Source organism: Phocoena sinus, chromosome 20 (assembly GCF_008692025.1).
Source record: "Phocoena sinus isolate mPhoSin1 chromosome 20, mPhoSin1.pri, whole genome shotgun sequence".
Classification (NCBI taxonomy): domain Eukaryota; kingdom Metazoa; phylum Chordata; class Mammalia; order Artiodactyla; family Phocoenidae; genus Phocoena; species Phocoena sinus.
In genome coordinates, this window is record NC_045782.1 from 3,686,533 (window position 1) to 3,713,342 (window position 26,810).

The 26,810-nt window shown below is 41.8% G+C and overlaps 1 protein-coding gene across 3 annotated transcripts in view; it reads right to left on the minus strand.

Moving 5' to 3' along the window:
* LOC116745214 (protoheme IX farnesyltransferase, mitochondrial) overlaps positions 1-26,810 on the minus strand; it is a 110,430-nt gene that overhangs the window by 27,062 nt on the left and 56,558 nt on the right. For all 3 annotated transcript variants that reach the window (XM_032615760.1, XM_032615759.1, XM_032615758.1), the window contains exon 5: positions 7,083-7,153. In XM_032615760.1, the coding sequence (XP_032471651.1) occupies positions 7,083-7,153 (71 nt within the window). The remainder of the gene's footprint in view (positions 1-7,082; positions 7,154-26,810) is intronic.

Genomic DNA, 26,810 nt, shown 5'->3' on the forward strand with positions numbered 1-26,810 from the left:
GAACTCGGGCCAGCAAGTCTTCTCACACTGGGCCTGGGAACTGGGACAGAGGACTCGGCCGGAAGACCTGGGGGCCAAGGTTGAGGGTTCCATGTCTATGATGAGTCAGTTTAAGTGGAACTGGGACCTGAAGACCCAACAGGCAGAGAGGAATGAGGTGGAAGCGCAGAGAGCAGCAGCCTTGACACGGGGGTGGGAGGGGTGAGGGGTGCCATGCTTTCCGGAAGTCTGGCTGTAAAAAGAGAAGAAAAACCAGATGGAGGGGCTGATTTGACACTCATCTCTGTGACAGAGGACCACTTGTCTAAATATTAAGTCAGAAGGAAAGGCCCTGATGGGGCAGAGGGCCTGGGAGGCCCAGGGAGCCTCTAGGCCAGGCACCCACACTCTGCAAGCTGCCCTCTAGGGCTGGAGCTTGGGGCCCAGAAGGCAGAAACGGGGCCCCAGCCGCCAAAAACAAGTGTTAGATGCTGACAGCGAAAACCTGTGCAAAAGTACCTGGTCTCATCCTCCTCGGAAGAAACGAGCGCTGTCTCAGGAGGAACTACTGAGGACATTCACTTTAACCACTCATCATCTGCCCTCCCCTCGGCCACCCGAGAACTACGAAATCCGTTTTATCCAATTAGGACCAATGTTGCAAGTAAATACAGAGCTTCATCACACAGAGGGCATTCAAGGACACTGGATATGCGTGTGACATGTAAGTGGCAGGCAGGAAGGAAGTTACTGGTGAGAATACAAAACAGCAGAAAAACGGGGGGCCCAGAGGTCTCAAATTCCTTCTTGATTTTGCCTCACTCAACCCCGAGTCATCCAGGCTCCCAGAGCCGCGGTCCCCTGGGCGGTTCTGCGGCTGTGCCGACAGCCTCAGGGGCACAGATGCAGAGGTGTGGCCCACAGTTAACAGAGGTCAAGTCTGCAGGGAAGAGCCAGTCCTGGAGGTAAGACAGCACCATCTGACCCCTGCAGCCCCTCTCCAGACATTCTTAGACGCAGACGCTGAGCTCTTTACCAAACGCACCGAGACTCCGCGACCAGCGGTGTGCGTAAGGGATGCACCTAAGTGATGTGGGGACAACGTACTCAAGTTCACCAAGTGGCCCCCGAGCCATTAAAAATCATGCCTGGTGCATATGAGGCCCTCAGGATATTCGTGTTATATAAATAATCCTAGGCAGTGGACATAAACACACGGAAGACTCAGTCTTCGTCTTGGAAGAGCTCACAACATGGTAGTGGAAGACGCCCAAAGACAGGTGTGTAGTGTGCTGAGTGGTGCAGTGGCAGACACAAGCGCAAAGAACAAGAAAGCCACCAAGACCAAAGCCCAGCACCCCGTTACTGCAGCGTGGACAGAGCGATCCGTCCGGGGGCAGCCCCGCTTGGCTGAAGACCTACCCGGGCATGGAAGGGCAAGGCTAGCACAGCTGGCAGGGGTCAGAGAAAGCAGGGCATTTTGGTGGAAAACGCAGCAATTCCACTTAGTGACAATACAACATAAAAGCGTGAATAAAAAGGAGAACAGAGGGATGAAGCTGGAAGGACTAGAAAGGATCAGACTCTGAAAGGCCTTGTATGACATAGTAAAGAATTTAAAACACATTTTTTCCCCAAATATGTTTGGAAGACCCCAAAAAGTTTTAAGCCAGACACGAGTGTGATGCTTATCTGCCAGCTGAGTGGGAGATGGATGGAGAGGGGGTGAGCGAGAAAGCAGAGAAGGCGGCTGGGGCACTGCTGTAATCACCCCACAAAACGGAGGATGGTCAAAGGGCAGACGCCAGGGCGATCCAGGCAGTGGAAAAGACACAATATGTTGAATAGTCAGATGAAGGGGATAAGAGAAAGAGAAAGTCTAGAATGAGTTCCAGGTGCCTGACTTTAGAATGTAAATTAACAAGCAGAGAAGGAAAAAGAGACTTGGGAGAGAAAATGATGAGCTTACGGAATGTGAGATGCCTCAGGGCTCCCAGAAGAGAATTTCAAAGGGTCCAGGCTCAGAAGAGGAGTCTGGGCTGTGGGCACAGCACTGTGGAGGGCAGCACCTCAGGGGAGAAGTGAGGTGGGAAGAGGACCAGTGACAGGGCGCAGACGGGGGAGGGAGGGGCAGAAAGGAGAGCCGGAGGCCCCATGCCTACTCACCCTTCGGTCCTCAGCTCCAAGACCCCACTCCCTGATGGTTGCCCTGACCTCCTCGGTCTGGGTCAGGTTCTGTGTGCTCCCACCTCCCCTGGGCACCCCCCAGCACAGGTTCTACCGCTACCCCTCCAGTGTCTGGTGTGGGGCCTGTCTGGCTGGCAGGTGTATTCAAAAATTACATTTGTTGAGTGAGCTGTACCTTGGACAGCACTTAGGGTTCTCATGCTTGTGTGCCCCCCTCTCTCCAACGGGATTCCACGAATGGAGCCCATGTCATTTGCCTCTTCGTCACTCTAGCAACCAGCACATCCTCTAGGGGACGACATCCTCCATAAATGCGTCCTGATAGTGACAGGATGAACGAAGCATTCACTAACCTGCCACTGGCTGGACCAACTTAACCATGAAAATGGAAACATGCACTTTCATTTTCTGAGTTCCCTTATCTGCCAAGTGTTTTGCTTCCTTTTCCCCATCCCTTGAATCGAATCTGAATTTCTTTTTTATGTTATTGCCTGATAAGTATGAAAATATTTGTATTTCAAAGCAGATTTGGAAAAAAGATGAAAGTTCTGCAAACAACTCTACGTTCCTCTGGAGTGTCAAACCCACTCCCCAACAATGCACTTCAGTTTACATGGTTTTATCGATCTTACGTTGTCCCCCCAACAACGCTACGAGATGAACAAGGTAGGAGATACGATCTCACCCTGCACGTGAGGAAGTGGTGGTGTGGGAAGAACCATTCACTGACTTGCCCAGGCTCAGTGAGTGAGATAACGTTTTTCCTAGACTGCAATGACCACAAGAAGAAGATCTGAAGACTGAGATGTTTTCTATTACATACAGTTTTTAAAGATTGCTAGTTCACTTTTTCCAATCATCAAGTTAAAACTGGATTATACCAAATCTGCCTTTTTTTCTGAAAAACTGAATGAGTCTTTAAATTCTATAGTGCTTTACAATTTTCAAAAGTTTCACACAGATGTTTTCATTATTTCCTAACACTATGGGATTATATGACCTTCTTGATAAGAACGTCAGCTCCTCTGACGTCTACCTTCACTCTTGCCTTTGAGTCTGCAGATTCAACCTCCTCAGTGGGTTTCGTCACCAGCAAGGTGAGTTCTCGGGAATGTTCTTTGTCTGAGAATGAAAGGGAGCTCTAAGCCCAAGTCTCCCCCGCACAGCGATGACCAGAGCCATGACAGTCTGGCCAGGAATGTCCAAACAAGTCTGCTGACCTTATTTATCTTTTCCAATTTATAAGACATAAAGATATTGAGAGTCATTGAATAAAAAGCTATTTAAAGGGGTCGGTATGACAATGCCTACCCGCAAACTGATTTAGGTACATCGTACTTTCCATTTATGCTCTTTCTTCTCTTCGAGGCAAAATAAACAATTGGAATTTGTATGAAACAGCCTTAAAATAAGGGAACTCTGTGAACATCACAATTGTCACCATCACGCCCTTCATGTAGGTGGCATTTGGTCACCACTCAAGCTGGACACTGTTGACAGGGAGAGGGGACACCTCCCACAATTCTGCTGGGACAACGGGTATAAAGCAGGCCCGTCCTGGGTAAGCTGGGAGGACGGGCCCCTTGACTTCAGCCCACATGACGGTCACACTCGTGGCAGAGTGCTGTCCCCGAGCATCTCTGGTCACAGCCCTGACCTGGGACGCACTCACACAGGCAGCTGCTCTCCTCTTTCTTTTCACCATGTCGGTTTAACCCTGGGTCAGGCTGAAGGGCCAGTGAGTCCATTCCCCTCCCCGCTCGTGTTGAGGCCAGTGAGGCCACGCACGCACTCGCCGTGGGTCCCACTGGGAGCTGGTGCTTGGTGTCCTGTCTCTGGTTTGTACCCAGCGATGCCTTTGAAATCCATGATCTGCCGCCGCTACTGAGGTCACTGAGGCCGCTCCTCTAATATCATCCAAGTGTCCCTTCTTTCTTACTTTTTAAGAACTAAGAGGCAGAAGTTTGGTCTCCCTGGAGTGGTGTTTTCTTCTCATGGACAGAGAGACTTTTACAGAGAGTTATGTGCAGCTGTTAGGAACTCAGGGTGTGGAGTCAAGTGGACGAGGCCAAATTTATTCATCGTACTTGGATCCCCAGTTTTCTCACGTGAGTACTGGGAGGAATTTAAAAGCATCTACCTGGGCTTCCCTGGTGGCGCAGTGGTTGGGGGTCCACCTGCCGATGCAGGGGACGTGGGTTTGTGCCCTGGTCCGGGAAGATCCCACACGCCATGGAGCGGCTGGGCCCGTGAGCCATGGCCGCTGAGCCTGCGCGTCCAGAGCCTGTGCTCCACAACGGGAGAGGCCACAACAGTGAGAGGCCCGTGTACCACAAAAAAAAAAAGCATCTACCTCACAGTGCTATAGTGAGACTTAAATATAAATAACGCGTATAATGCTTTTCATTATGATGTAAGTGTGGTTTCACCAGGAAATGTAGAATGACATTTACAGTTCAACCTTATTAACTATGTGAATTTGATATGCTTTTCTTGTGATCTTACCATTTATCCCCATTCTATTTTCTGTAACCCCGACTTTCTTTACATATTTCTCTACTTTACTAATAGCCTTATGAAGCCTCTAATCCTTTCTGGAATAAAGAATAAGTAAGCAGTAAGGCACTATTCTCTCTGCCAGCTCTGAACCCTCCCTGTCGTGTTTTTCTAGAAGGGAAGCCACCTAGGAGCGCAGAGAAGGCAGCCAGGCACATGCGAACTGCACCGACAGTGCACACAAGCGAAGAGCCCCTTCAGGGAGCTCCCCCAGGTCCTCAAGAGCTCTCAGAACGACCAGTCCAGGCATGTGCTTCTTTCCTTCAGGACTGCTATATGACTTTAACTCCCTAGAATATAGTTCACTTAAACAAAAATTTTCAAAAAAAACTGCAATCACTTGAAAAAGATAATGAAAATAAACGTCTACAGTATGTCTGTCAAGTGGATACAACCAAGCTATGGACAAAGGCTGTCAACAGCAAACGACCTTTAAGGATTTCTGCCCCAGATTCACGTCACCGCTGCCCATCAATAATGACAGGGATCACACTTTACCTGCCAAATTGTGACTAAGTCTACGAGGTTGTGCAGATCCGTACGGGCCCAGATCAAATGGGACAGTAAACACTAAAAGAGAATTTCAGAGCAAACTGGCTAGGCTTTGGACTTACGGCCCAATAGCCGTTATGAATGGGAGAGCCACCAAAGCTGAGAGATAAATGTCAACGGTCATCTGCAAGACTTTCTACTATACCCCTATGGCCACTCATTTATAAAATATCTGTGTAGAAGAAAATAATTTACTGAATTATAGTAAACACTAAATGGCAAGATATTAAGTCTTCAGTTTTAAAACTATGATTCTCAACGCAAGATTTTGCCCCAGACTCATAATAGCTCCTTGTACCTATTTAATAAAATACATCCTAGCTAGAAAAATAAGTCTGAGTCTAGCTTTTTCAGGCCTATAATTTGCCCTCTAGAAGAGCAATTATGGTTTATTATCATAAATGAGATTCTGCCTCGGTCATCTTGCAAACAAAAGATAAGTTACAAGTCTATCAAGACTAATAATCGTACTGTAGCCTCTTCCTTTAACGGAAGGGCACTGCCAACACCAGCCACCAAGGCTGTGATGCTCCTCCCTCCTGGATGTACTGAGAGACTGTGCTTTCCTGGGCGCGAGGAAACGAGCACGCTGGGCGAAGTAAGACGACCTACTAGAAGAATGACGGCCTTTATCTGATGACCATTCCAGGCCTAATGGCTGTTTGCTGGGCTTATCCCGTTTCCCTTGGTCCTAAAGGAGTACGATTTCACTGAGGAAAAAAGCCTGGACAGAAATTCCAAACAAGTAGGAACGCACCAGTGATTTCAGCAGTGGCAGGAGCATCGTTTAGCTTTTGAGATGGGTTACAGGGCTTACATGTGCCCTCTAAAACGACTTTACTCAAATCAAAGTGCTTCTGACACTTTCTAAACATAAAGACAGCAGAGAGCTGCATCAGATCTCAAAAAGGGAAATAAAGTATCAGTCAGATATGAGATTTCTGTTCTTAGGTGTTTTCATCTGGATCTACTGCCCTTTTCAATATTTAGATTAAGAACTGAATGGCTGAAAGCAGCAAATACTAAAACTTACATTTACACAGACATCTGACTCATCTGAACTTGTTTCCTTTATTGTTTTGCTTGATATGTATGATTATTTGATCCACAGTGTTACGCCAATGAATCTGAAGCTCCGTGAGGGCTCCGCCGGGACAGGTGGACAGAGGTTTCTCTGACTTAGAACAGTCATGCAGTATGAACCACTGGCCCTTTCTATTCTTCTCGGCCTGTGCTGCTATTAGACTTTAAAAAATATTTTAAAATGCCGGTTTCGAGGCCTCCAGGAAGTAAAATGTTTAATTATTAACCACTAGTGGTATTAAAATATTTATATGCCTTTTAGTTCTACTTAGTTGAATTTGGTGGAGAGGACAGTAAAGGATGCAGTGCTTTACCTGGGGTCTAACAGTGCTCTCAGCTCATCTGAAAACATAAGGATTCAGACATAGCTTGCTGCTGAGACCCTGCATGGATCTGTCTGAAATCACCTGTGTTAATGGAATGTTTTTACCTTTAGCCACTACGAGCAAAACAAGCCCACGTCTCAAAACCGAGTCTAATAAGGAAAACTATTGCGTCAGTTATTCCCACAGCAAAACTGCCCATCTCAGATCCATTCTGAGCTCTGAGCCCTGCATTTTGGTTAGAGTTGGAGAGCACTACATATCCCCCTCCCCGTATGTCCCTTTGCGGGTGGGGTGTTCTTTTCACTTTACAACTCAAGGCAAAATACTGGGAAATGATTCAGGATGGACAAGCAAATGAATGTTCTGTAACATGGAGGAGACTGACATTCATGATTTTACCTGATCTGTCCACGAACCAGAGGTCTGTTCTTTGTCCTATTCATGTTTGAATCAAATGGAACCTCAAAAAACTGCAAAAAGATTGAAAACAAAACAAAACATTAAATACAGTGTGAAACAATTATTCTCTTCTGCTTTAATTCTACAGTTTTTTTTTCACAGTAAATTTCATTTTAATTTTGATACTACAAAATCATACTCTTGGTACTCTTTAGAGAAAAATTCTCCGGGAGAGACACATTTTAAAAAATATATGCACTAATTACCAGGAACATGCACAGTTCTACTTTTACCCGCTTTGAAAACCACGTGTTAAACACACAGTTGCATTCCTCAAAGCCAATGTTTCAGGTTTAGAGCATTAGTGCTGTCCACAATTTCAGAACTTTTCACACATCCCAAAGCCTGTGAATCAACCAAGAAGCAGATGACCACGGGAAATGGGCTACTAGAGCCAAAGCCAGGTCTGAAGGGAACAAGATGCCAGATGAAACCATACACAAGTGATGAGGTTACACCGAGACTAAGGCCAATGCCCCTCTGCCTGGGACAGCTCTCCTGTACACCTGAGACCAGGGTATCACACCTGTCACTGTCTTATGAACACAGCAAAGTGCCCGTGGGGATGGAGACTTAGGTGGCTTCTAGGTCTGAGGCTGCAGGAAATATTTAGTGTCTGGAGCCTTGGTTTCCTCAGCAGCAAATGAGAACAGTTGCTCTCACCTACCGACGTCGGGCAGTGTGTGACGACACTGCTGCCATGCAGGCCGAGAGCTGCCGCTTCTCCCCAACACCTGCACCCGCCCACAAGACTCCCAGCCCCTCACAAACCTGACCCTTCCTTCAAGACTAAGGTCCGGTTTAATTGAAGCCTGAACCTCTGACCTGATGTGATCCCCTCCTCCTTTCAATCCCCATGGCACCTGCCTGAACCACTTGGAAATGTGGCTGCACCTGAGGTGAAATCGAAATGCTGCAAATACAACAATCACTTGTCAAGAATTACAGAATTGAAAAGGTGATAAGTCTGTTTCTGATTTCACATGATAGCAGTGTCACTCTAGTTGGTAAATGAAAATACAGACTGTCCATTTTTTGGTTCAGTCTTTTTTTTTTTTTTTAACTTTACTGAGGTCCACTTGATATACAATAAACTGCATGTATTTAAAATATATGATTTGGTTACGTTTTGACATCTGTACACACCCCTGAAGCTATCACCACACGAAGACACCGCACGCATCCATCTTCCCAAAAGCTCGGTCATGCCCCCTTGCAGTCCCTCTCCCCCACCCTCCTGTCCACACCTCATCCTTAGGCAGACACGGAACTACTCTGTGCCCCTATAGACTATTTGCATTTTCTAGACTTTTACGTAAATGGAATCAAATAATATGCCCTCTCTTTGTCTGGATTTTTTTTCACGTGGCATAATTATTTTGAGATTCCTCCTATCACTGAGTGTATCAACAGGTCATTCCTTTTTACTGTTAGTATTCCATGACATGGTAATACTGCAATCTGTACATCCATTCACTTGTTGCATATTTGGGTTGTTTCCGGGTTTTACCTATTACGAAAAAGCTGCGATGAACGTCTGTGTATAAGTCGCTGCATGAACACATGCTTTTATTTCTCATAGGTAAACACACTAGAGTGAGTCATCGAGGAGATGCATGTTGAAACTACTCAGGAAACTGTTCCACGAGGTGGATTGCCATGTTACCTTCCTGCCACCAGAGTATAAGAGGTCCAGTCCCAGAGCCTCCAAGAACTAAGCTTTGGGTCATCTCTTGTGGCAAGGAACTACAGCCGTCCAAGGACAAAGGCACGCGGACTGGCCAGCAGAAGAAGGTATTTATAAACACCAGCTACAACCCTGCGACCAGCTGCAGAAACAAGGAATGTAATAGTTCTGAGTATTTTCTCCTTGTTTTACTATAAATATGTTTGTATATATAAACCACATTTTTTATTTGTCTCCCATTCTCCTACCACTGAATATATGCTAGTAATATTTACTCTCATGCCTCAGTATTGAAGTTACACAGGATCAGCTGGAAGAGAAGTGAACATTCCCCCAGAGATGAATAAAGGGACTTTGCCTCCTCTTTCAGGGAGTGGATCAGTGAACTGTTGGTCGTAAAGAGAATTTCATCATGTTCAGTGTACACACAACTTTTTGCTATCGCCTTATCTGGAAGTACGACTGAAGGGTGTATCTGAGCGCCAGGCCAACAACGGCGAGCTGTGATGGGTCTGTGCCGCGTTGATTTAGCTCACCGGGAACCATGCTGCCCGGAACGCCCTCTCCCCACAGCTGTAGCTTAGGGGCAGCCACGGAAGCACACATGAGATCTGGAAGGTGGGAGTGCAGGAGCGGCCATGTTTACACTTGCAAAACTGGTGTGAGGTCTGGCTCTACTGCGGCTCACACGTGGCAGCTGGGATCCGTTGGCTCACCTTGCTGGCCCGAAGCGGCACGGGGCCCGCAGCTGCCCCCCGAGCTTGTCCACGTCTCGTGATCCTGGGCCAAGTCTGTGTGCTGTTCCATGGTCAAGTGCATGCTCTCCTGCAGGTCAACCTGCATCATCAAAGGTGCAGGCTTGGAAGCAGCAGGAAACAGACTCGTGGTCCAGTCTTTTCTCATGCACTTCTGCTCCTCCTTGTGGATTCCGGGTCACTCCTGCTCTCCTATGCTTTCCTCAGGCCTGGCACCAGGTACAGGGGCAAGAGGCTTACGGGACTGCATCACATCCATGGTCCCACCAGGCCTAATCCCTTATATCTCTCAAGTGGTTCCGACATCCTGATCAAACCTTAACTGACACAGGCCTCTTCTCTAATACTTTCAACAGGGCCGCTGTTTAAAAGTAGTTAACTGTCCAGTATGACCATCTTATGATCTCAATGACAGGCTTCCTGAGATATGTGAATTTCCCATCCTTAATGTTAAAGAGAACTACGCAAATAGGCACTCAATGAATAATTTATTAAATAAACCATCACTGCAAATAAGTATATTTGTAGACTGAACTACATGTTGAAACGATTTACAATTTATAAGTGTTAAAAAATTCTTTGAATGTGTTCAAGTTACACATAATTAAAATGTTCCGTCTGTCACATTCCCTCCCTTCCCCGATATTCAAACACATTCTATAAGTATTTGAACTATTAATTTCACAGGACTAATGAGGATTCCAATTACAAATCATGTTATTTAAATGCTGGTAAGGTGTTATCCAACATGACACAGAAACTCTTGTACAAATAACTATCTTGGCAGTTCTCAAGTCTGTGTGCGTGCGCGCACACACACACACACACACACACACTTAGTTCAGGAATTCTAATGAATGGTTTCATCTGGATGAAAAAAGATGTTATATTTTCTCTGTTTCTGGCAAGTCAGCCATCCAAAGATGGGAACTGAGGACTAGAACACAGCAACTGAACTGCAGGGTGCCAAAACTTGGCAGTAGCTTCTGACTCCCACGAATGCTCGAATTTATCAGGACAAGCGTCATCTGGGTAGAAATACCAAGCTGACCAAGGCTTCTGGTTCGTTCCAGCGAGGGCTAGACAGCCCCTCCGAGCGCGTTATGCTGCTTTACGCTGTTTCTCGCGCATCTCCCGTAATGCCTTTCAGTGAGGTTCACTGCTTTGGTTTAGCTATTGAAACCGCATCCCTGAGACGTAAGGCGGCGGTGACACAGATGAGGAATTTAAACATTTTAGAACATATAGCTGGCGTGATAATCTACTCACATTTTTCCCCTGTGCTTTGCAATTTTTTCATAATGTTATTATCATTTCAGTTGGCTCCAACTACGTCTGAAGCAGAGAAGTAAAACTGCTACAACTTGTGTTGAAAATAAAATACAAATGTCATCTTACCAACCCTTAGAACACACTGTTCGGCCCGCCTTTTCATATACCCTTGCTGCTTCGAATGACACCCCCAGTGATACGCTTCGGTGAACACACTTGGACAGCCGCTCAACCCAGGCCTGTCCTCTCGGGCCCTTCCTTTAGAAGGCTCTAGTCATTAGGTCTCAAATGGCCATGTCACCCAGTACTTTACCCCCTGCCTGGACACAGTGACTGGTTTACTGAGTGGTATCGGATTCAAACAGTCTTTCCTTGGGATTTTACAAACCAAAAGCCCAGGAAGGTATGTCCTCCCTTCTCTTGGGTTGCCTGTGGCCATGGAACAGGATAAAGGGAAGTGGAGGAGAGGCCCAACACTGATTCCTTGGGTCAACTTACCTCCAAGGCTCCACCTCCACCCTTTCCAGTTGAAGCCAACACCATATGGGTCCAGGCCTCTTAGTTCCAACATCCCAATACAGGAAAGGCTGTAAGAACTTCAAACGTCAGAGCAGTGCATTGCCCAGGAGTGAATAATACTTGCTTTTCCTTCAGCAAACAACTTATTTTCTGTCTATGTTCATTTCCAAAAGAAGCTTTTCTCTCAGTCTCTTTCCCTCATAAAAATCCGTCGTTCTTCTGGAATTCTTTTCATTTAAAATTTCCCCTTTAATCCCGGCTCCCCACCCTACCAGCCTCCACTGGTGACACTCCTCCTAGTTTCTTGCCCCCCAGCTATCCTATGAGCTGTTATATGAGTCACGCTCTTGGGGCTGCAAATGGTAGAAACACAACCCAAACAGCTCAAAGAAAAAAATGGGGTTTAATTTCTTACTACAGGGCTGTGCCTGCTTTTAGGAATTACTGGGTCCGGTGCCAAATGTGCTGTCATGATTCTGGCTCTTTCCGTCTCTCGCATCTGCCCCGAGTACTCCTGCATGCAGGCGCCTTCCAGGAAGCAGGCAAAATGGCACGGGCAGCCCTAGACTCTCATCCTCCTGGTGGCCCTAGCAGAAAGTTTATTTCCTGATACCTTCAAAAGAAAAGTCCAGAACAACCATGGCCATGAATCCTCACAGCTAGGTGATGATGCGACTAGGCTGTGACCATGGGGAGGGTGCAGGTGGAGAGACACAGTGATACTGTATCGCCCTCAAATCGTGAGTGTTATTTTCTCGATAGGAAAGGACAATTCTATTACCAGAAGAAAATGGGAAGATGTTAGGCAGACGGATGCAGTGAAATTATTTCTAACTCACTGTAAAGCTAATGGCCCCAAATCATTTCATCTCACATCATACCTATAAAATAACTTGCCTACATGTCTCCTAGTTTAAGTATCTGAAAGGCATTAATCATTATAAACACAGTAAATAATTTATATTAATCTTTGTCTCATAATCAGTTTGGGGATCAATAGTTCTGTCTATTTAATAGAGTAGTAAATGGATTACTTTTTCCTCCTTGTAATCACATGAAGATACGGGTCACTATTACACCAACGGGTAAATATTTATTAGATTCCTAATATCAGATTTGTGCTTTTCTATTATACCATGCCTTTATATTAGATAATTATTATTACTCCAGAGAGATGCTGCTCAGATATAAAATATACTTATTAGCCCTTCCAATAGATAACAACATACTTACGACACTACTGAATTTTGTAAGCTAAAATGACACAGACATCAAAAGCAGGTCGAAATACAACTTGGCCCTAGTGATGAACTTCCTATTCCTATTTTGATTAATTACACGCTATGCAAAAAGTAGATGTGTTCTAGAGATGTCTGCAAGTCAGGCTCAGGAAATATTGACTTTGATAACGAGGTGCAACTTTTTCTTCCCCTATGCTAAATAATGGGGGCAACGTTCTTCTAAAGACTCAAAGGAAAAACAAACGTGTGAACCCTGTCGGAGTTTGTTTTTCCATCCATCTTCTCAAAGCTGTCAACAAGTGTTTGTCATTCCAGTATGGCTCACAGCCTCCCAGGTCCAAGATAATGTCTTAATCGGTCTCAGACCAAGTTAAAAGGGATGTTAACAAAAATAAATAAATAAAGCACCGGGAGAGGCACCTTATCCAGCAGGGTTCCACATACCATTACTTTCAGCTTACAAATCAGTTAAGATACGCGGTCAGCCATGGCTCTTTTGTTGTTACCAGTGTTCGACTGCCATACCAAGAATAAACAAATTAAGCGAGACTCGCTGTTCCCATTGATTTTTCCCCACGAGGTATTTGAAATAAGGTGTGTATGTGCTCACGTGGTGCTGGGGGAATGTTCCCCTCCAAACATACTACTCAGGCCATCGCTCATTAAGCTGTATTTTAAGGCTTCACCCTAAAAGGTCACCCAGCACTTATCAGAGGCCTGAAGTACCATATCCTATAAGTAAAAGAAAACTCAGAAAGTTGCACTGGTTTTGACGAGCTTCAGAAATGGTGTTATAGGTCACCCTTTCTCCTCCCAGAGGGAACTCAATTTGTAACACTGCTTTCTGAAAAGAGATGGAAGGAAAACACAGCAAAATATTTACAAGATCTGGGTAGAGAGATGTGGGGTGAGTATTCTTTTGTATTTTATAATTGTCTATAAAGACCATGTATGTTCTACTTGGAAAAAGAAAAAGTAATAAAAATTTTTACCTAAATGATACAGATATAAAATCTGGACAGACCTTCGTTAGGTTAACTAATAAAGAATAACTAAACTTATCTAGTAGAAAGCCAATATCAATGGAGCCTTAGTCAATTAGAATCCTTTTTTTCCCCCAGAAAGAACCACAGGATAAAATGTTGATCCTAAATATTTTTCAAGGACACCCATTTCCCTCCATCCTTGGTGCCACTCCTTTAACTCAGGCGACCATTTTATTTTGCCTAGATTACAGCAGCCTCCCCACACTTCCTATCTGCATTACGGATTACCCCTACCAATTTCTCACACAGCAGCCAACACGATCTTTTCAGGTACAGACCTGATCATGTTAGTTCCCAGCCTAAAACTCTCCACGGCTACCTGCTGCCCAGGGAATAAAGTCCAGGCACTCACGTGGCACAGAAAGCCCTTCACAGAAGCTCTGGCCCCTTTACCTCCCAGGGTCTCATCTTCTCTCGCCCTGACTGCTCCCCTCTACGGGTCGGAACCTCCTGTCAGGTCCTCAGGGGCAGTCTGCCCTGCCCGCAGGGACCCTTTGCGGTGCCGTGCCGCATCCATCATTAGCGCAGAGCTGACTTACTGGTGTGCCCTACACTCTGCTTCTCGTGTGTGCCTCGGCAGTGGGGCTCTGCCCGAACAACCGCCGACAGGACAAGAGGGCTCACTTCAAGTTCAGAGTCACCAGTTTCAAAGGGGGGCTTGTACCACTCCCTGGCGAGCCCCCTGGACCTCTCTAGCCCACTGGCTCTGCTCCCCTTCACGGGAGGGTGGGGGGCGAGTTCAATCTGGTCCGCTCTCAACCGATGGGTGCAGCCTCCTCCTTCCCTCCACCTGGGCTGGCGACCCTGTTCCCTCCCACCTCCTATGAAACCTAGTCCATCAAGCACCCCTTTTCTCCACAGAATGGTGTCTTTTAGCTGGATCTTTCCCACCCCTACCTCAACATGCTTAGTTTTCCCCCAAGCCCACACGTCTCCCCGTGTCGTCAGCGGACTTGAGCACAAGGTTAGCATTTGGAAAAGAGAGGACGTGGTCTCTGCTCCTACCGCACATGAAGTTCGGGCCCCTAATCTTAGCCAGCACGGTCAACAGCAGGAGGTGTCCGGGGCAAGGTTAAGAACCCTCCAGAGATCTCGCAATAAGCTCCAAGGGATTTCTATTCTAACAGCTGCCAAGGACCATAATTCCATCTTTGCAAAAATCATTTTTAAAACAGGTAATTCTGAAGGCCAGTTTTGAAGAACAATAAGTAAATGCATTAAAGTCCACTAAAGGCGAGTAATATGAACAGACTATTTAGATTGCGAATTTTTTTATTAAACCCAACTTTTTAAAACTTGGGTCTCACAGATTAAAGGAACCTTTCCTCAACTAGTGCTACTTCATCCTAATCTAATGGGAACAAAAGACTAGCAAATTAATAAAGTCTTGTGGATCCCTCCACAACTATAAAAAAACAGGCATGCTTACTGAAACCATTAATGGTGATAAACTATCAATAATATGACAAGTCTGACCTCTGAAACAGTTCCCTAAAATACTACAAAGAGCTTAAATGCCACCATTAAAAAAAAAAAAGAACATGAACATTTTAAAAGGCAAGAAATAAGTAAAATCACCTTTATCTAGGATCCATGGCAGAAGAACGAAACGATACTCGAAAAGAAAAGGTTATATCACAAGGTGAGCAGTAAAACTGGCAAATCTACAGAGATTCAGCTGCTGCTCTGATACACATCTGGTCCAATCGGGGCGGGGGTGGGAGCTACAGAAATCATTAAGCCATCGGAGATGTTCCAAACAAAGAAACTGTAAAATTCTTAACTATAAAACAAAGGAAACACACTTAATCCCTCAGGGGTTGCAGTATGTATTTCAACTGGGTGATGCCGTCCCTCGTGAGGACACGTCGATACACCAAAACCTGGAGTAACACAAAACCTCCCCCGTCCGCATGTGGCCCGGAGCCAGCCTGCGCCGGCACCCCGGCCCCTGTTGGTTTAATCGTCGCGTTACTCTACACACCCAGGAGGGGGCGGCAGAGAGGAGGAGGCTGGGGGAATCGGGGGAAAAATGTGTCTCACTCATTCTGCCGATCAGAGAATAAATACCTTAAAAATATAGTTACGCAGGCCTTCTGTAAATGTTCAGTAACGTGTTGGAAGATTAACACATTTCTTCTAAGATTACGGTTTATTTTTGAACTTCAGATCCTATACGGCTGCAAAGGGAAATGATTCGTCTTCTGAGGAGACACCAACTACCTACTTACTTAAGCAAAGTGACTCGAAACCGCTCTTTAATGACCCCATTCCCTTCTGTCTCTGAGATTCTGTGATGGGGGTACAATTATAGTGCATTTTAACTTTAGTAAAGTTTTTCTGCTGCCTATTTTCCCCTACAATCCTCAAACAGTCTCTTACCGATTACCTAAAATTATTTTTAAATAACCTTTTGAAAGTCTTCGTGCTGAAAGCAGGTATATTACAAAATGAGCTTCTTTAGGAACTTAAGTGAAAAAGAAAAAAACTGGAATGGTGAATAAAAACAATGACTATTACATCAAAATAATAAATAAATAATAATGGAAATAATACTTGAATCAAAAAATAAAATAGCACATAAAATATATTGGGGCATTTTCAAAGGCTTAAGAAGGGAACACAGGTGTTATATAAGTAGTCATTAAGTGGAATACTTCCGACAGCCTTTTATAATTGTTTCTGTTCCTATAGTCCCACTGCTTTCCTTTCAACCTGATTACTGGACATGCCCTGATTCTGCGTCTGATATATTCAGAATATGTATCTAAGCATAGAGTTGGGCCTACAGAGAAGGACCTATACAGTTCCTTCACTGAAACACAGAGATGGCGGAAAATTCTTTTGGTAGGGCAAGACATATGTCATGGGCAAGGGAAGGATACTGGGAAATGTCCCAGAACTGAGAAAAGTTTAAGTATATAACTTCTTTCCTGAGAAGCCAAACAAAAACCTGTGACATGTTATAAGCATGGTTACCGTGTTCTGAGAGTGTAACACGTGCATTGAACACCTTACAGAACGATGCCAAAATAACACAGTGGTTGATCCATGGAAGAAAAGCTTTCCATCCACACACAAAATATTTTCAGTCTTCCTGTTAAAAGCAAACCGGAAAGAAATGTTTCCTTTTCTAAGATATGTGGATCAAAATTCCAAATTAGTTGGAGTTTCTAGGAGAGAAAAGATGTAATAGGGTTCTGACGTTCACTTTGAGTTTTTCAATGGGAATTTTTTTAAAGTTTTAAATTTAATTAAAAATGGCATAAAGAGAACTTAAATATTTCTAACTTTTCTGTCAAATATCAATATCATCCCAGAAAACAGGCCAACATTTAAAAATGCCCATGAATTACAGTAATTGATATGTGACTGTGAACTTACTAGTAGGATCATGCAGCTTAGGTGAATGGCTAAGCTATTTATTTGGTCATCAAATCCCAATACTTAAAGAATTGCAACCGATTACATGTCCATGTAGTTTCTGTCAGCATCACAGTTTTTTGCCTCAGAGGCAATTCTTAGAATATATACGATTTTCTGTGTTTGCACAACTATCCGTGTAAAGTAGCAATCTAGTTTTCTAATAAATATGAGTTAAACGGACAGCATTAATGTCTTAATGAAATACTTCCAAACAGAAAAGGTTTTAATTTTAACGACCACCTTTCTTACCAGTTTTTTTAAATTTTTTTTTTTTAATTTTAATTTCTTTGGCTGCGCCTCACGGCTTGCAAGATCTCAGTTCCCCGACCAGGGATCAAACCTGAGCCCCCAGCAGTGGAAGCCCGGTGTCCTAACCACTGAACCGCGAGGGAATTCCCCTCCAGTTTCCTCTTAAATACACGTTAATGGGAGGGCAGGCTTTCTAAGAGATGCAAGTACTCCCTTTCTTACTGTTGGTGACAGGAGACAGTGAAAACAGCAGAAAGAAGCCTCCACACTGAGGATGGGTAAAAAAGCAAATGAGGAGGAGCTGGCACCAGGTTAAACTCTAAACGGTACCCAGAGTCAGATTTTACGGACAAAACATGTAAGAACTTATTTGAGTGCACGTCTAATCAGAGATTTTACTTTAGAAATACCAAGTGGACCACCGTTCTCCTATATTTAAAAAAAGCCTTCCAGGGGCTTCCCTGGTGGCACAGCGGTTGAGAGTCCGCCTGCCGATGCAGGGGACACGGGTTCGTGCCCCGGTCCGGGAAGATCCCACATGCCACGGAGCGGCTGAGCCCGTGAGCCATGGCCGCTGAGCCTGCGCGTCCAGAGCCTGTGCTCCGCAACGGGAGAGGCCACGACAGTGAGAGGCCCGCATACCGCAAAAAAAAAAAAAAAAGCCTTCCAGATCATGTACTAGTCTCTCTTCTGTGAAGCAGAGAAACCCTGAATTTATGTGCCAGGAAAACAGTAAGTAACTACCACTCCCACAAGCAGCAAACAGAAAGGCAAATAGACTTTTATAATTAAATCTGTAATGATGAAAAACAATGTTGCGTAATGAATGTCTTTATAAAAACACAGTCTGCCGAACTACCTAACCATTAAGACATTTATTTCAGTTTAACCGTTGACAGTGACTTTTATTCCATAACGACACGTGACTAAAATACTTCTCATTCTCTAAAAGACAGTCTTTACAGGTATAATACAAATTAATAAGACAAGTCACACTGGGAAGAGGGGGTTGGGACTTTGTCAACCGATCTTTAACAGATAAATTAGCACTATAACTTATAATTAGGCTTAAAAATCCCAGACAATATCCACATATGAATTCTTGAAAGAATATATGAGGAACAGCAATAAAGCAGAGTCTAGTTTATACTAGTATAATTTTTCAAAATGACAGCTCTTATAATTAAATATATTTGAGAGGATATGTACCTTAAAAATATATAAGAATATATACCTCATTTTATTTATCATTTATCATAATGTGATGACTTAAAAATTAATTCTATTAAAAGTTTTCTTAAAAAGAAAACTACCACCACAAATCAAGATTTTGAAAGCTATGCAACCAAGAAATCAGATGTAACATTGCAATTAAATGAACAGGCTCGCTGAAGATCTACTGACCACATATATTACATGATATTTAATAATCTAAATTTTGTATTGCTTCATAACAAGTCAATGAGATTACTATTAAGGATATAAAACGCCTGAAATTAAAAACAAAAACAGGAATATGAAAATAAGAATATATTATTTCAATATCATTTACAAAAGAAAGAGAAAATGTTCTTATGAAGGGCAGTAAGGAACTCTAAATTTAATGAGTTTAGTTCGTTTCTAATAAATTCCACTTCTGGAACTACATATCAAGGAAATGATATAGAAGTACAGGAGAAAACCACATGATAAAAATTTAAAACGTCTGCTGCAGGGTTGCTTTTAACAAATAAACACTGGAAGAGCACTAAAGGAACGGTTACAATGTGGTAGGACACCTTGATGGAACATCAGGCAGTCATTAAAGATGATAATTAAGACTCTAAATAATCTGGGAAAATGCTTCAAACACTAATAATATAGTTTATAATTTGTTCAGAGTGGTGGGTCTATGAATTTTTGCTCTCTTTTCCAATTTTGTTTTATTATAATAATGAGAAAAATAATAAGCACGAAGAGTAAATTAAACAGATGTGGCTACATTTAAAGAAAGATTTGCAGATGGTTTGCGAGTATTTTTAAAAATTAAATGTTACATTACATTTTCCAAACCACATTAATCTTTTAGGTTTTCCAAAACACATTAGAAATGTAAAAGTTTCATCACAAACGCTTTTGAAGGTTAGTTTGAAGGAGAAAGGCCCTTATAAACATGGCAGGTCAAGCAGACTTAAGAGAAGAGGCTTCTTTTAGAAAAGGTTTCTTCACTTTTAAGAAGTCCTCAAACCTATAATTTCCATAGCTTTATTTGTTTATTCATGGCTGTAGCTCGCTAAGGCCATATTTCTCAGAAGTTCTGTTTTATTTTTACTATTATAGCATACTCTGATTTGCTCAAGAATTTACAGACATTTATTAGTCCAGCAAGCTTACGACTACCAGCTGAAACCATTTCTGATACTAAATATCGGAGGTGACAGTGGGATTCTCCCACGTAGAAGGCCTCAAGTGTGCACATCTGTAGTTTTCCCACTTTGAGCTGTGATGCTGATGAACAAAATACCTAAGTTTGCAATCACTATGCAATTTTATTTTATTTTACTGCTAAAAAATCCACTGACTTAGACATTACAAAAATATAAAGCTAGGTTATTTCATTTGAAACTGTCTTATGAAAGCTTAAATAATAAAATTGTAAAACCTTTTATTTTGATCAGCTTTTTACTTGAAAGACAGTGCACATTCTCAGCTATGGATTTAGTAACGAAGGAAATATATTTCCCATGAGGTGACCAGCAAATCTGCTATGCAGAAAATAATTGATGGATCCTGGCTAATAGTGTGAGGGTTCATTCAAATGTTAGCTTCTCAAAATAACCAGTCACAACTTGAAGCAGGTGAAAATCTATACTTAGTTTCATGACTAAATGAATGTAACGGACAAGCAAACACGGAAGAGCAATGGGAAAATGCCTTCTTAATACTGATGAGGCTACAGCAATGCACTGACTTATTCTGAACAAATCAGGAATAAGTACCGCTATTAGCTATTACTCACCCAGGGTTTACTATTCCCACGCCTGGGCTCAGTGTTTTGTGTATTAAGCCTTATCTCCTGTAGGTAGGTATTACCACTATCTTCATTTGAAAGTCGAGATAACTGAAACCCAGACAAGTAATTAACCAGGGTCGTAAGGCTTGGATTTGAACCTGGGCCGCCTGAGTCCCTGTGCTCGATCATGGCCCTACACGCCACCCGACACAGGAGGCTTGAGCGTGAGACACGGCTGGGATGAGGATGCTCTGAGGGGCTGTGAGATGGAGACCCTGGCCCCAGATCACAGTCCAGCTCGGGAGATAAGATACTTAATTTATAAAATAATAAGAGGCGGCATGGTAAGATTCACAGAGATGCAGACGATAACTGCCAAAAATAAGGTTCAGGGGTATAATAATAGAAAGAATATGTTTCGGGGCTTCCCCGGTGGCGCAGTGGTTGAGAGTCCACCTGCCGATGCAGGGGACACGGGTTTGTGCCCTGGCCGCGGAGTGGCTGGGCCCATGAGCCATGGCCGCTGAGCCTGCGCGTCCGGAACCTGTGCTCCGCAACGGGAGAGGCCACGGCAGTGAGAGGCCCACGTACCGCAAAAATAAATAAATAAATAATAATAATAATATGTTTCAAATGATTTTATTCTTTTCCAAAAGAACCACCGACATGCTTAACTGCAGTGGAAACACAAAGTATTGGACACAATTCCAATATCCAACAATATGGGCTTAGTTAATGTAAATTTTGCTTTATTTGTATAATGGCATACAAAATGCTTAAGGCCTTTTAAAAGCAAATGATACTGAGTGACTTGGGAAGTTCATGATTCGGTATTAAGAGAAAAAAATAAAATTATGACATGCCATATACAGTATAGTGCCTATCTGTGTATGTGTATTGAAAAAGATTGGACAAGAGCTATAAACCAATATATTATAACTGAGGGATGCTATTCCCTCTCTAACGAAATTTTATTCATGTGTGTCCCTTTAATGATCATCACTGTATGAAATATTTGAAAGAACACTTCAAGAACATTTTGGTATTAAAGAGCTCTGATAACAATCACAAAACTGTAATTGTAAATCTGCATGGAGAAAAACAACATAGAAATATAAGCAATTTGCCTAAGGGCAGGCCGATGAATCTCGATATAAACTGCATTTGACAACTGAAAATAGCAGTGATTTCCCGATACCGAATTGAAGAGATACCCACTCCACCCCAGCTCCCGGAATGTCAGGACTCAAATCCCTCTTTCCTTTTGACACCCCAGAGAGTGTCCTTTCCAGTCTACCTTAATGCTGTTTATTTTTTCTCCGTTCACCCATTTATTTTAAAGTGATTTGTTTTAGAAAGTTCTTACAGTCTGTAGATAAGCATGCATCAGAATCCTAGCCACAGTCTTTTAACACTAACCTTAAGATTTTCTGTATTAAAAATATAATAACTCGTAGGGAGAATTATTCTCCTTATCTTTGTTCAGTGTTTTAAAAGAAGTGTAAATATTTGTTTACTTTCACTTTGTATACATTCATTTCCAAAAGGAAAATTACTAGGTTAAAAGCTATAAATACTTTTGGATCGACCACTCAGACATATACATATTGTATTCACTATAATAATGTAATATTTGTTTCATAACACTCAGAAACTTACAGTGTGATTAGATGCTATTTGGAAATGTGACTTTTATGACGTTCATAGTATGCCATTATATGGATAAAACATCATTTAACGGAGCCCATTTCTGTATGTTGAAATTATGTCTAACGAATTTTAATACATAAAATACATGCACGTATTTTGATAATTTAAAACATTTCTAGAAATGGAATTGCTGGGTTGAGGGGAATGTACATTTTTAACAATTTTAAACTATCCTTCCAAAATTTCCCTCCAGAAAGACTGTCCCAATTTACATTCTCAACAGCCTGAGAGGGCCTGCCTTCCAGCATCCTCACCAGCATTAGGTAAAACAATTAAAAAAAAAAAACAAAAACCTAAAACATCTTTACTCATTTAATTTCTCATTGATTTAAAAAAAGATTTCTCATTGACTTAAAAAAAGATTTCAACATAGGATGTAAACTAAACCTTACAACTTTACAAAAAGTCTTAAGTTAATAAAGCGCTGATTGTTAAAATGAAGTCATCAGCACATGCAGATATCTGTATGAACAGACTACAGTCATGCATGTTTTTCTGTCTCCTTTCACTATAATTAATTCCAAACACTGTGAATCAAGGTAGAGTTCTTGTTCTGCCAACCTCATAAATAAGATAATCACAAAAAAGAACACCCCAGCAAAAAATGTATTTTGAAGGAGGAGATTTACTCTAAGTTTTGACATGCCCATATCAAAAAAACAAATTAAGTACAGCATTCAAACAACAAGAGTCTCAACTGGGCTTTATGGTGAGAAATTTCCTACAACGTCGGTATGGTACAGCCAAGCCAACAGCAAAAAAGGGGGTTAAGCAAACTGGTAATGAATGAAAGCAAATCTAGACTTTTGGGTTAAGTAGCAAGAAAAACATCTAAAAAAAGGTATATGTAATTCCCCAGCTTTTCCTTAGAAGGATGCTTATTACTCAGAGGTCAAGTGAATAAGTCACACCTCATTTTTCTGTCATCTCTGAGAAAGAAAACGATGCACACAAACTAATTTTCTAGATTAATGAAGTAATTTTCTATTTTGAATAGCCAAGTATTTATAAAATTAAAATCAGTTTTTGATGGAAATGTTTCTAAAATTTCTCCTATTTCTGAGCTTTCAGAACAATTTACTGAGCCTCATCTGACCTTGTTTGCAATGACTCAGGATGCTTGCCTTCACAGGAGATTGCTCGAACTCCTAAGCTTTTAAAAATAAATCACCTTTATTTTTCTTTGTTTTGTTTTACGCCAGCGTTTTCTTCCTCTTTAACTTCATCTCTAATCCTTATTACTTTCAATTTTCTGTCATTACTTAAAAAAAAAAGAAAAAAAAAAAGGCTAGACGGGGGCGGGGGTGGGGGGTGGTAGGAGAGGACAACCAACCAAACTACTTGATTAAATGCAATCATCAAAGGCAGCGCTTTTAGGGTGTTTGTTCCTCAATCTCTATCCCAAGCCCTTTACTGTGCAAATGCCTTTGCTTCTCTATGTTTGAAAAAGGATTTCAACTGGAGGACAGAGGTGTGACTGACTTGCAATACTGAAATCTAACCGTTTCAATATGGTTGAAATGGGTGAAGGTGGTCAAACGGTACAAATGTCCAGTTATAAAAAAAATAAATCTGGTGATGTGGTGTACAGCATGGTGACTATAGTTAATAACACTGTATGTATATTTAACAGTTGCTAAGAGAGTAGACCTTAAAAATTCTCATCACAAGAGTAACAAATTTGTAACTGTATGGTGATCATTTCATAATATATATAAATAGCAAATCGTTATGTTGTACACCTGAAACTAATATGCTACATGTCAATTATAACTCAGTTTTAAAAAAATCTAAAAATTCTAATAGATTCAGTAATAAGACTATGAAAAACAGTAATTCCATATTTGAACAAAAATTTAGAAAATGAAGATGATGTTCTCTATACACATTTAGAGAAAAACATAAACATTCTATTGCTTCTACAATATAATGCTAGAAAGGCTCCACGTCTAGGACAGTGTTTTTCAAAGTGCAGTTCAGGGGCTGAGTGCATCAGAATCCTCTGCGGTACTTAGTTACAAATGCAGATCCCTGGGCCCCGCCCCTGACCTTCTAAAACGAAGAACATCTAGGAGTGGGGACTGGAGCCTGCCTTTTCCATCAGCTCTGCAGGTGAGTCTTTATATCCATAAAATTTCAGAACTACTAACCTAGAATCTAAAGCCGGTGGCGTGCTTGCGACATGCTAACCCACTTTTTTTTTTTTTTTTTTTTTTTTGCGGTACGTGGGCCTCTCACTGCTGTGGCCTCTCCCGCCGCGGAGCACAGGCTCCGGAAGCACAGGCCCAGCGGCCATGGCTCACGGGCCCAGCCGCTCCGCGGCACGTGGGATCTTCCCGGACCGGGGCACGAACCCGCGTACCCTGCATCGACAGGCGGACTCTCAACCACAGCGCCACCAGGGAAGCCCTAACCCACTTTTGTTCCCAACAAAATAGCTGCATGAGCTCCAAAGAAATTTTATCATTACGATAATGGTTAATTACCAAAATTATTCAAAGATTTCAACTTCTGATTTTTAAAAAAAATCAAAGTAAAATGTGTCAACAGAACCAATAAACTAAACTGTGAAGGAAAACAAAGACCGCTCCACGTAAAATCTGTAAGAGTCAACTATTCGCAAATGAACAACTTTACAGTATGGATCTTTGTGCCCACGAGGTAATAACAGAGATCCCATTATATATATTATTAGGTTAATTTTAAAGATAATTTTTATATGTATAGTTATGCACAGTTGCTCTTTATTCAGAATGAAAGAAAAAACAGTGCTATGCTTTGGCCTTGTGGACAGACTCAAAAAGCATTTTGAAAACACAAGGCAAGTTGGTACCCTGGCTATGATGTCACGTGATGTTTTTGCAAGACGCTACCACAGAGGGGAACTGGGTGGAGAGTATATGAGATCCCTCTGTATCATTTCTCACAACTGCATGTGAGTCTATGATGATCTCAAAATAAAGAGTTTAATTAAAAAAAAAACAAAAAACCCTCCAAGGGCACTGATTTTACCCAGGTCTGGTCAAAGAACTACCGCTTTGGAAGGCATACTTTCTGCTACTGAAGTTAAGTGGCAATGCTGGCTTTTTTAGCTTATTAAGCTAGCTGATTTCAAAATTCTCTCCGAAAGTGTACTACACCACACATATTCCTTGGGAAGAGGTTTAATTTCCTTTTTCCTGTTTATGTGCTTGTGATCCCTTTTTAGAGGTGAAACCATCTGCGTCCCACATACAAAGCAAAATTAGGCATCTTACAGTCATTCTGTGCCTCTGAAACCCTATCTGACAGAGGCGATGCTTTTCATCTTCCAATATGAGCAACCATTAAGGTAATTCTAAGACCCAGTTAATATTTTCCAGAAAACAGACATTTTCTAACACATAAGTTGTTTACTAAAGCCAACAGATACTGTAACTTTGTATTTTTATCTCGATTTTCTTTAAGAGCACATTAACAAGCATGTAAGCATATCATCAATAATATTCCCAAAGGTCACAAGTGTCAGAGACAACTCGATGAAACGTGAAAAACTATACTCTTTAAAGATCTAGATGGAATGGATTGTGAAGAATCATTGTTTTTTTCCTTCAGACACTAACATTCGTTGAATTTGAAGACATTATGCGGTCTGCATCACGAAGCCTTTTAGTTACAAGTAACTGAAAAACTGCTATTAATATTTATTGTGTAGAAAGGAATTCTTTAACACCAAAGCAAAGAACCAAAGAGAGCTCAGAGACACTGGTTCAAAGAACCGCCGTGAACACCAGGGTTCCTCTCTGTAAAAGTCACGTCATTCAGCATCTAGGTTATTAACATGCTCACAAAAAGAAAAGATTTCTGTATGGTAACACAGAGTCTCACTTACGTCCCATAAAGTCAATGCAGACTAAAACTTCACTAATTAAGACTGTACTAGAATTAATGAAAAATCTGAATTAAAGACTAATTTTTCTTAAAAAGGATGTTTCCTTCCTTGATTTCAATTATGATAAAGGTTTCATGAATTTAAAACTTTACTTAATTAGTCATTTTTTTCATCACCCATACTAGAGTCAGGATGAAACTGATTTCCATTTAGAAAACTTTTTCATTCTACAGAATACCATTTCGTAGTTTTAACAATATTTGGTGTTGGTAGTGACAGCAGGCATTTAAAATGCTTGATAACCAACTGTTTAAGTGTCTTCCAATATATTTTGTCAAGTACTCTGTATTATACAATGGGTATAATTACAAATCATGTTTGTTAATTCAATGAATTACACCATTAGCTACAATGGGGGCATATAAACATAGACACAGTGCCCACACTCAAAGATTACTCTTAATAAGAAGAAACTCTTCAAGAACTTTATTATTCTGATTTAATTTGAAAAATAATACTGGATCTCTTCAGAAATATTCCATAATTTGAACCTTTCACAAATCCAGCTAGTACAAATTAGTGTAATTTAACTGCAGCTACAGTAATACAGATTAATGGATAACCAGAGGTCCCCTTAAAGCTTCCTTTAATGTATGAGTCACTAAAGTAATTTATTAACAATTCCTTTATTTAGTCCTAAATATGCATTTGTAAAATATTTCTAATTATTTTTAAAAATACATTCAACAAACTACAGTTATTACACCTTTGATTTTTTGTTTTCACGGAAAGTACAAAAGTAAACTGCAGCCCAATCCAACTAAATGAATACAGTCTAATTACTGAAATACTAAGTTTTACTCCATCATTTCTAATAAAGAAAACTAGTGAATAAATGGC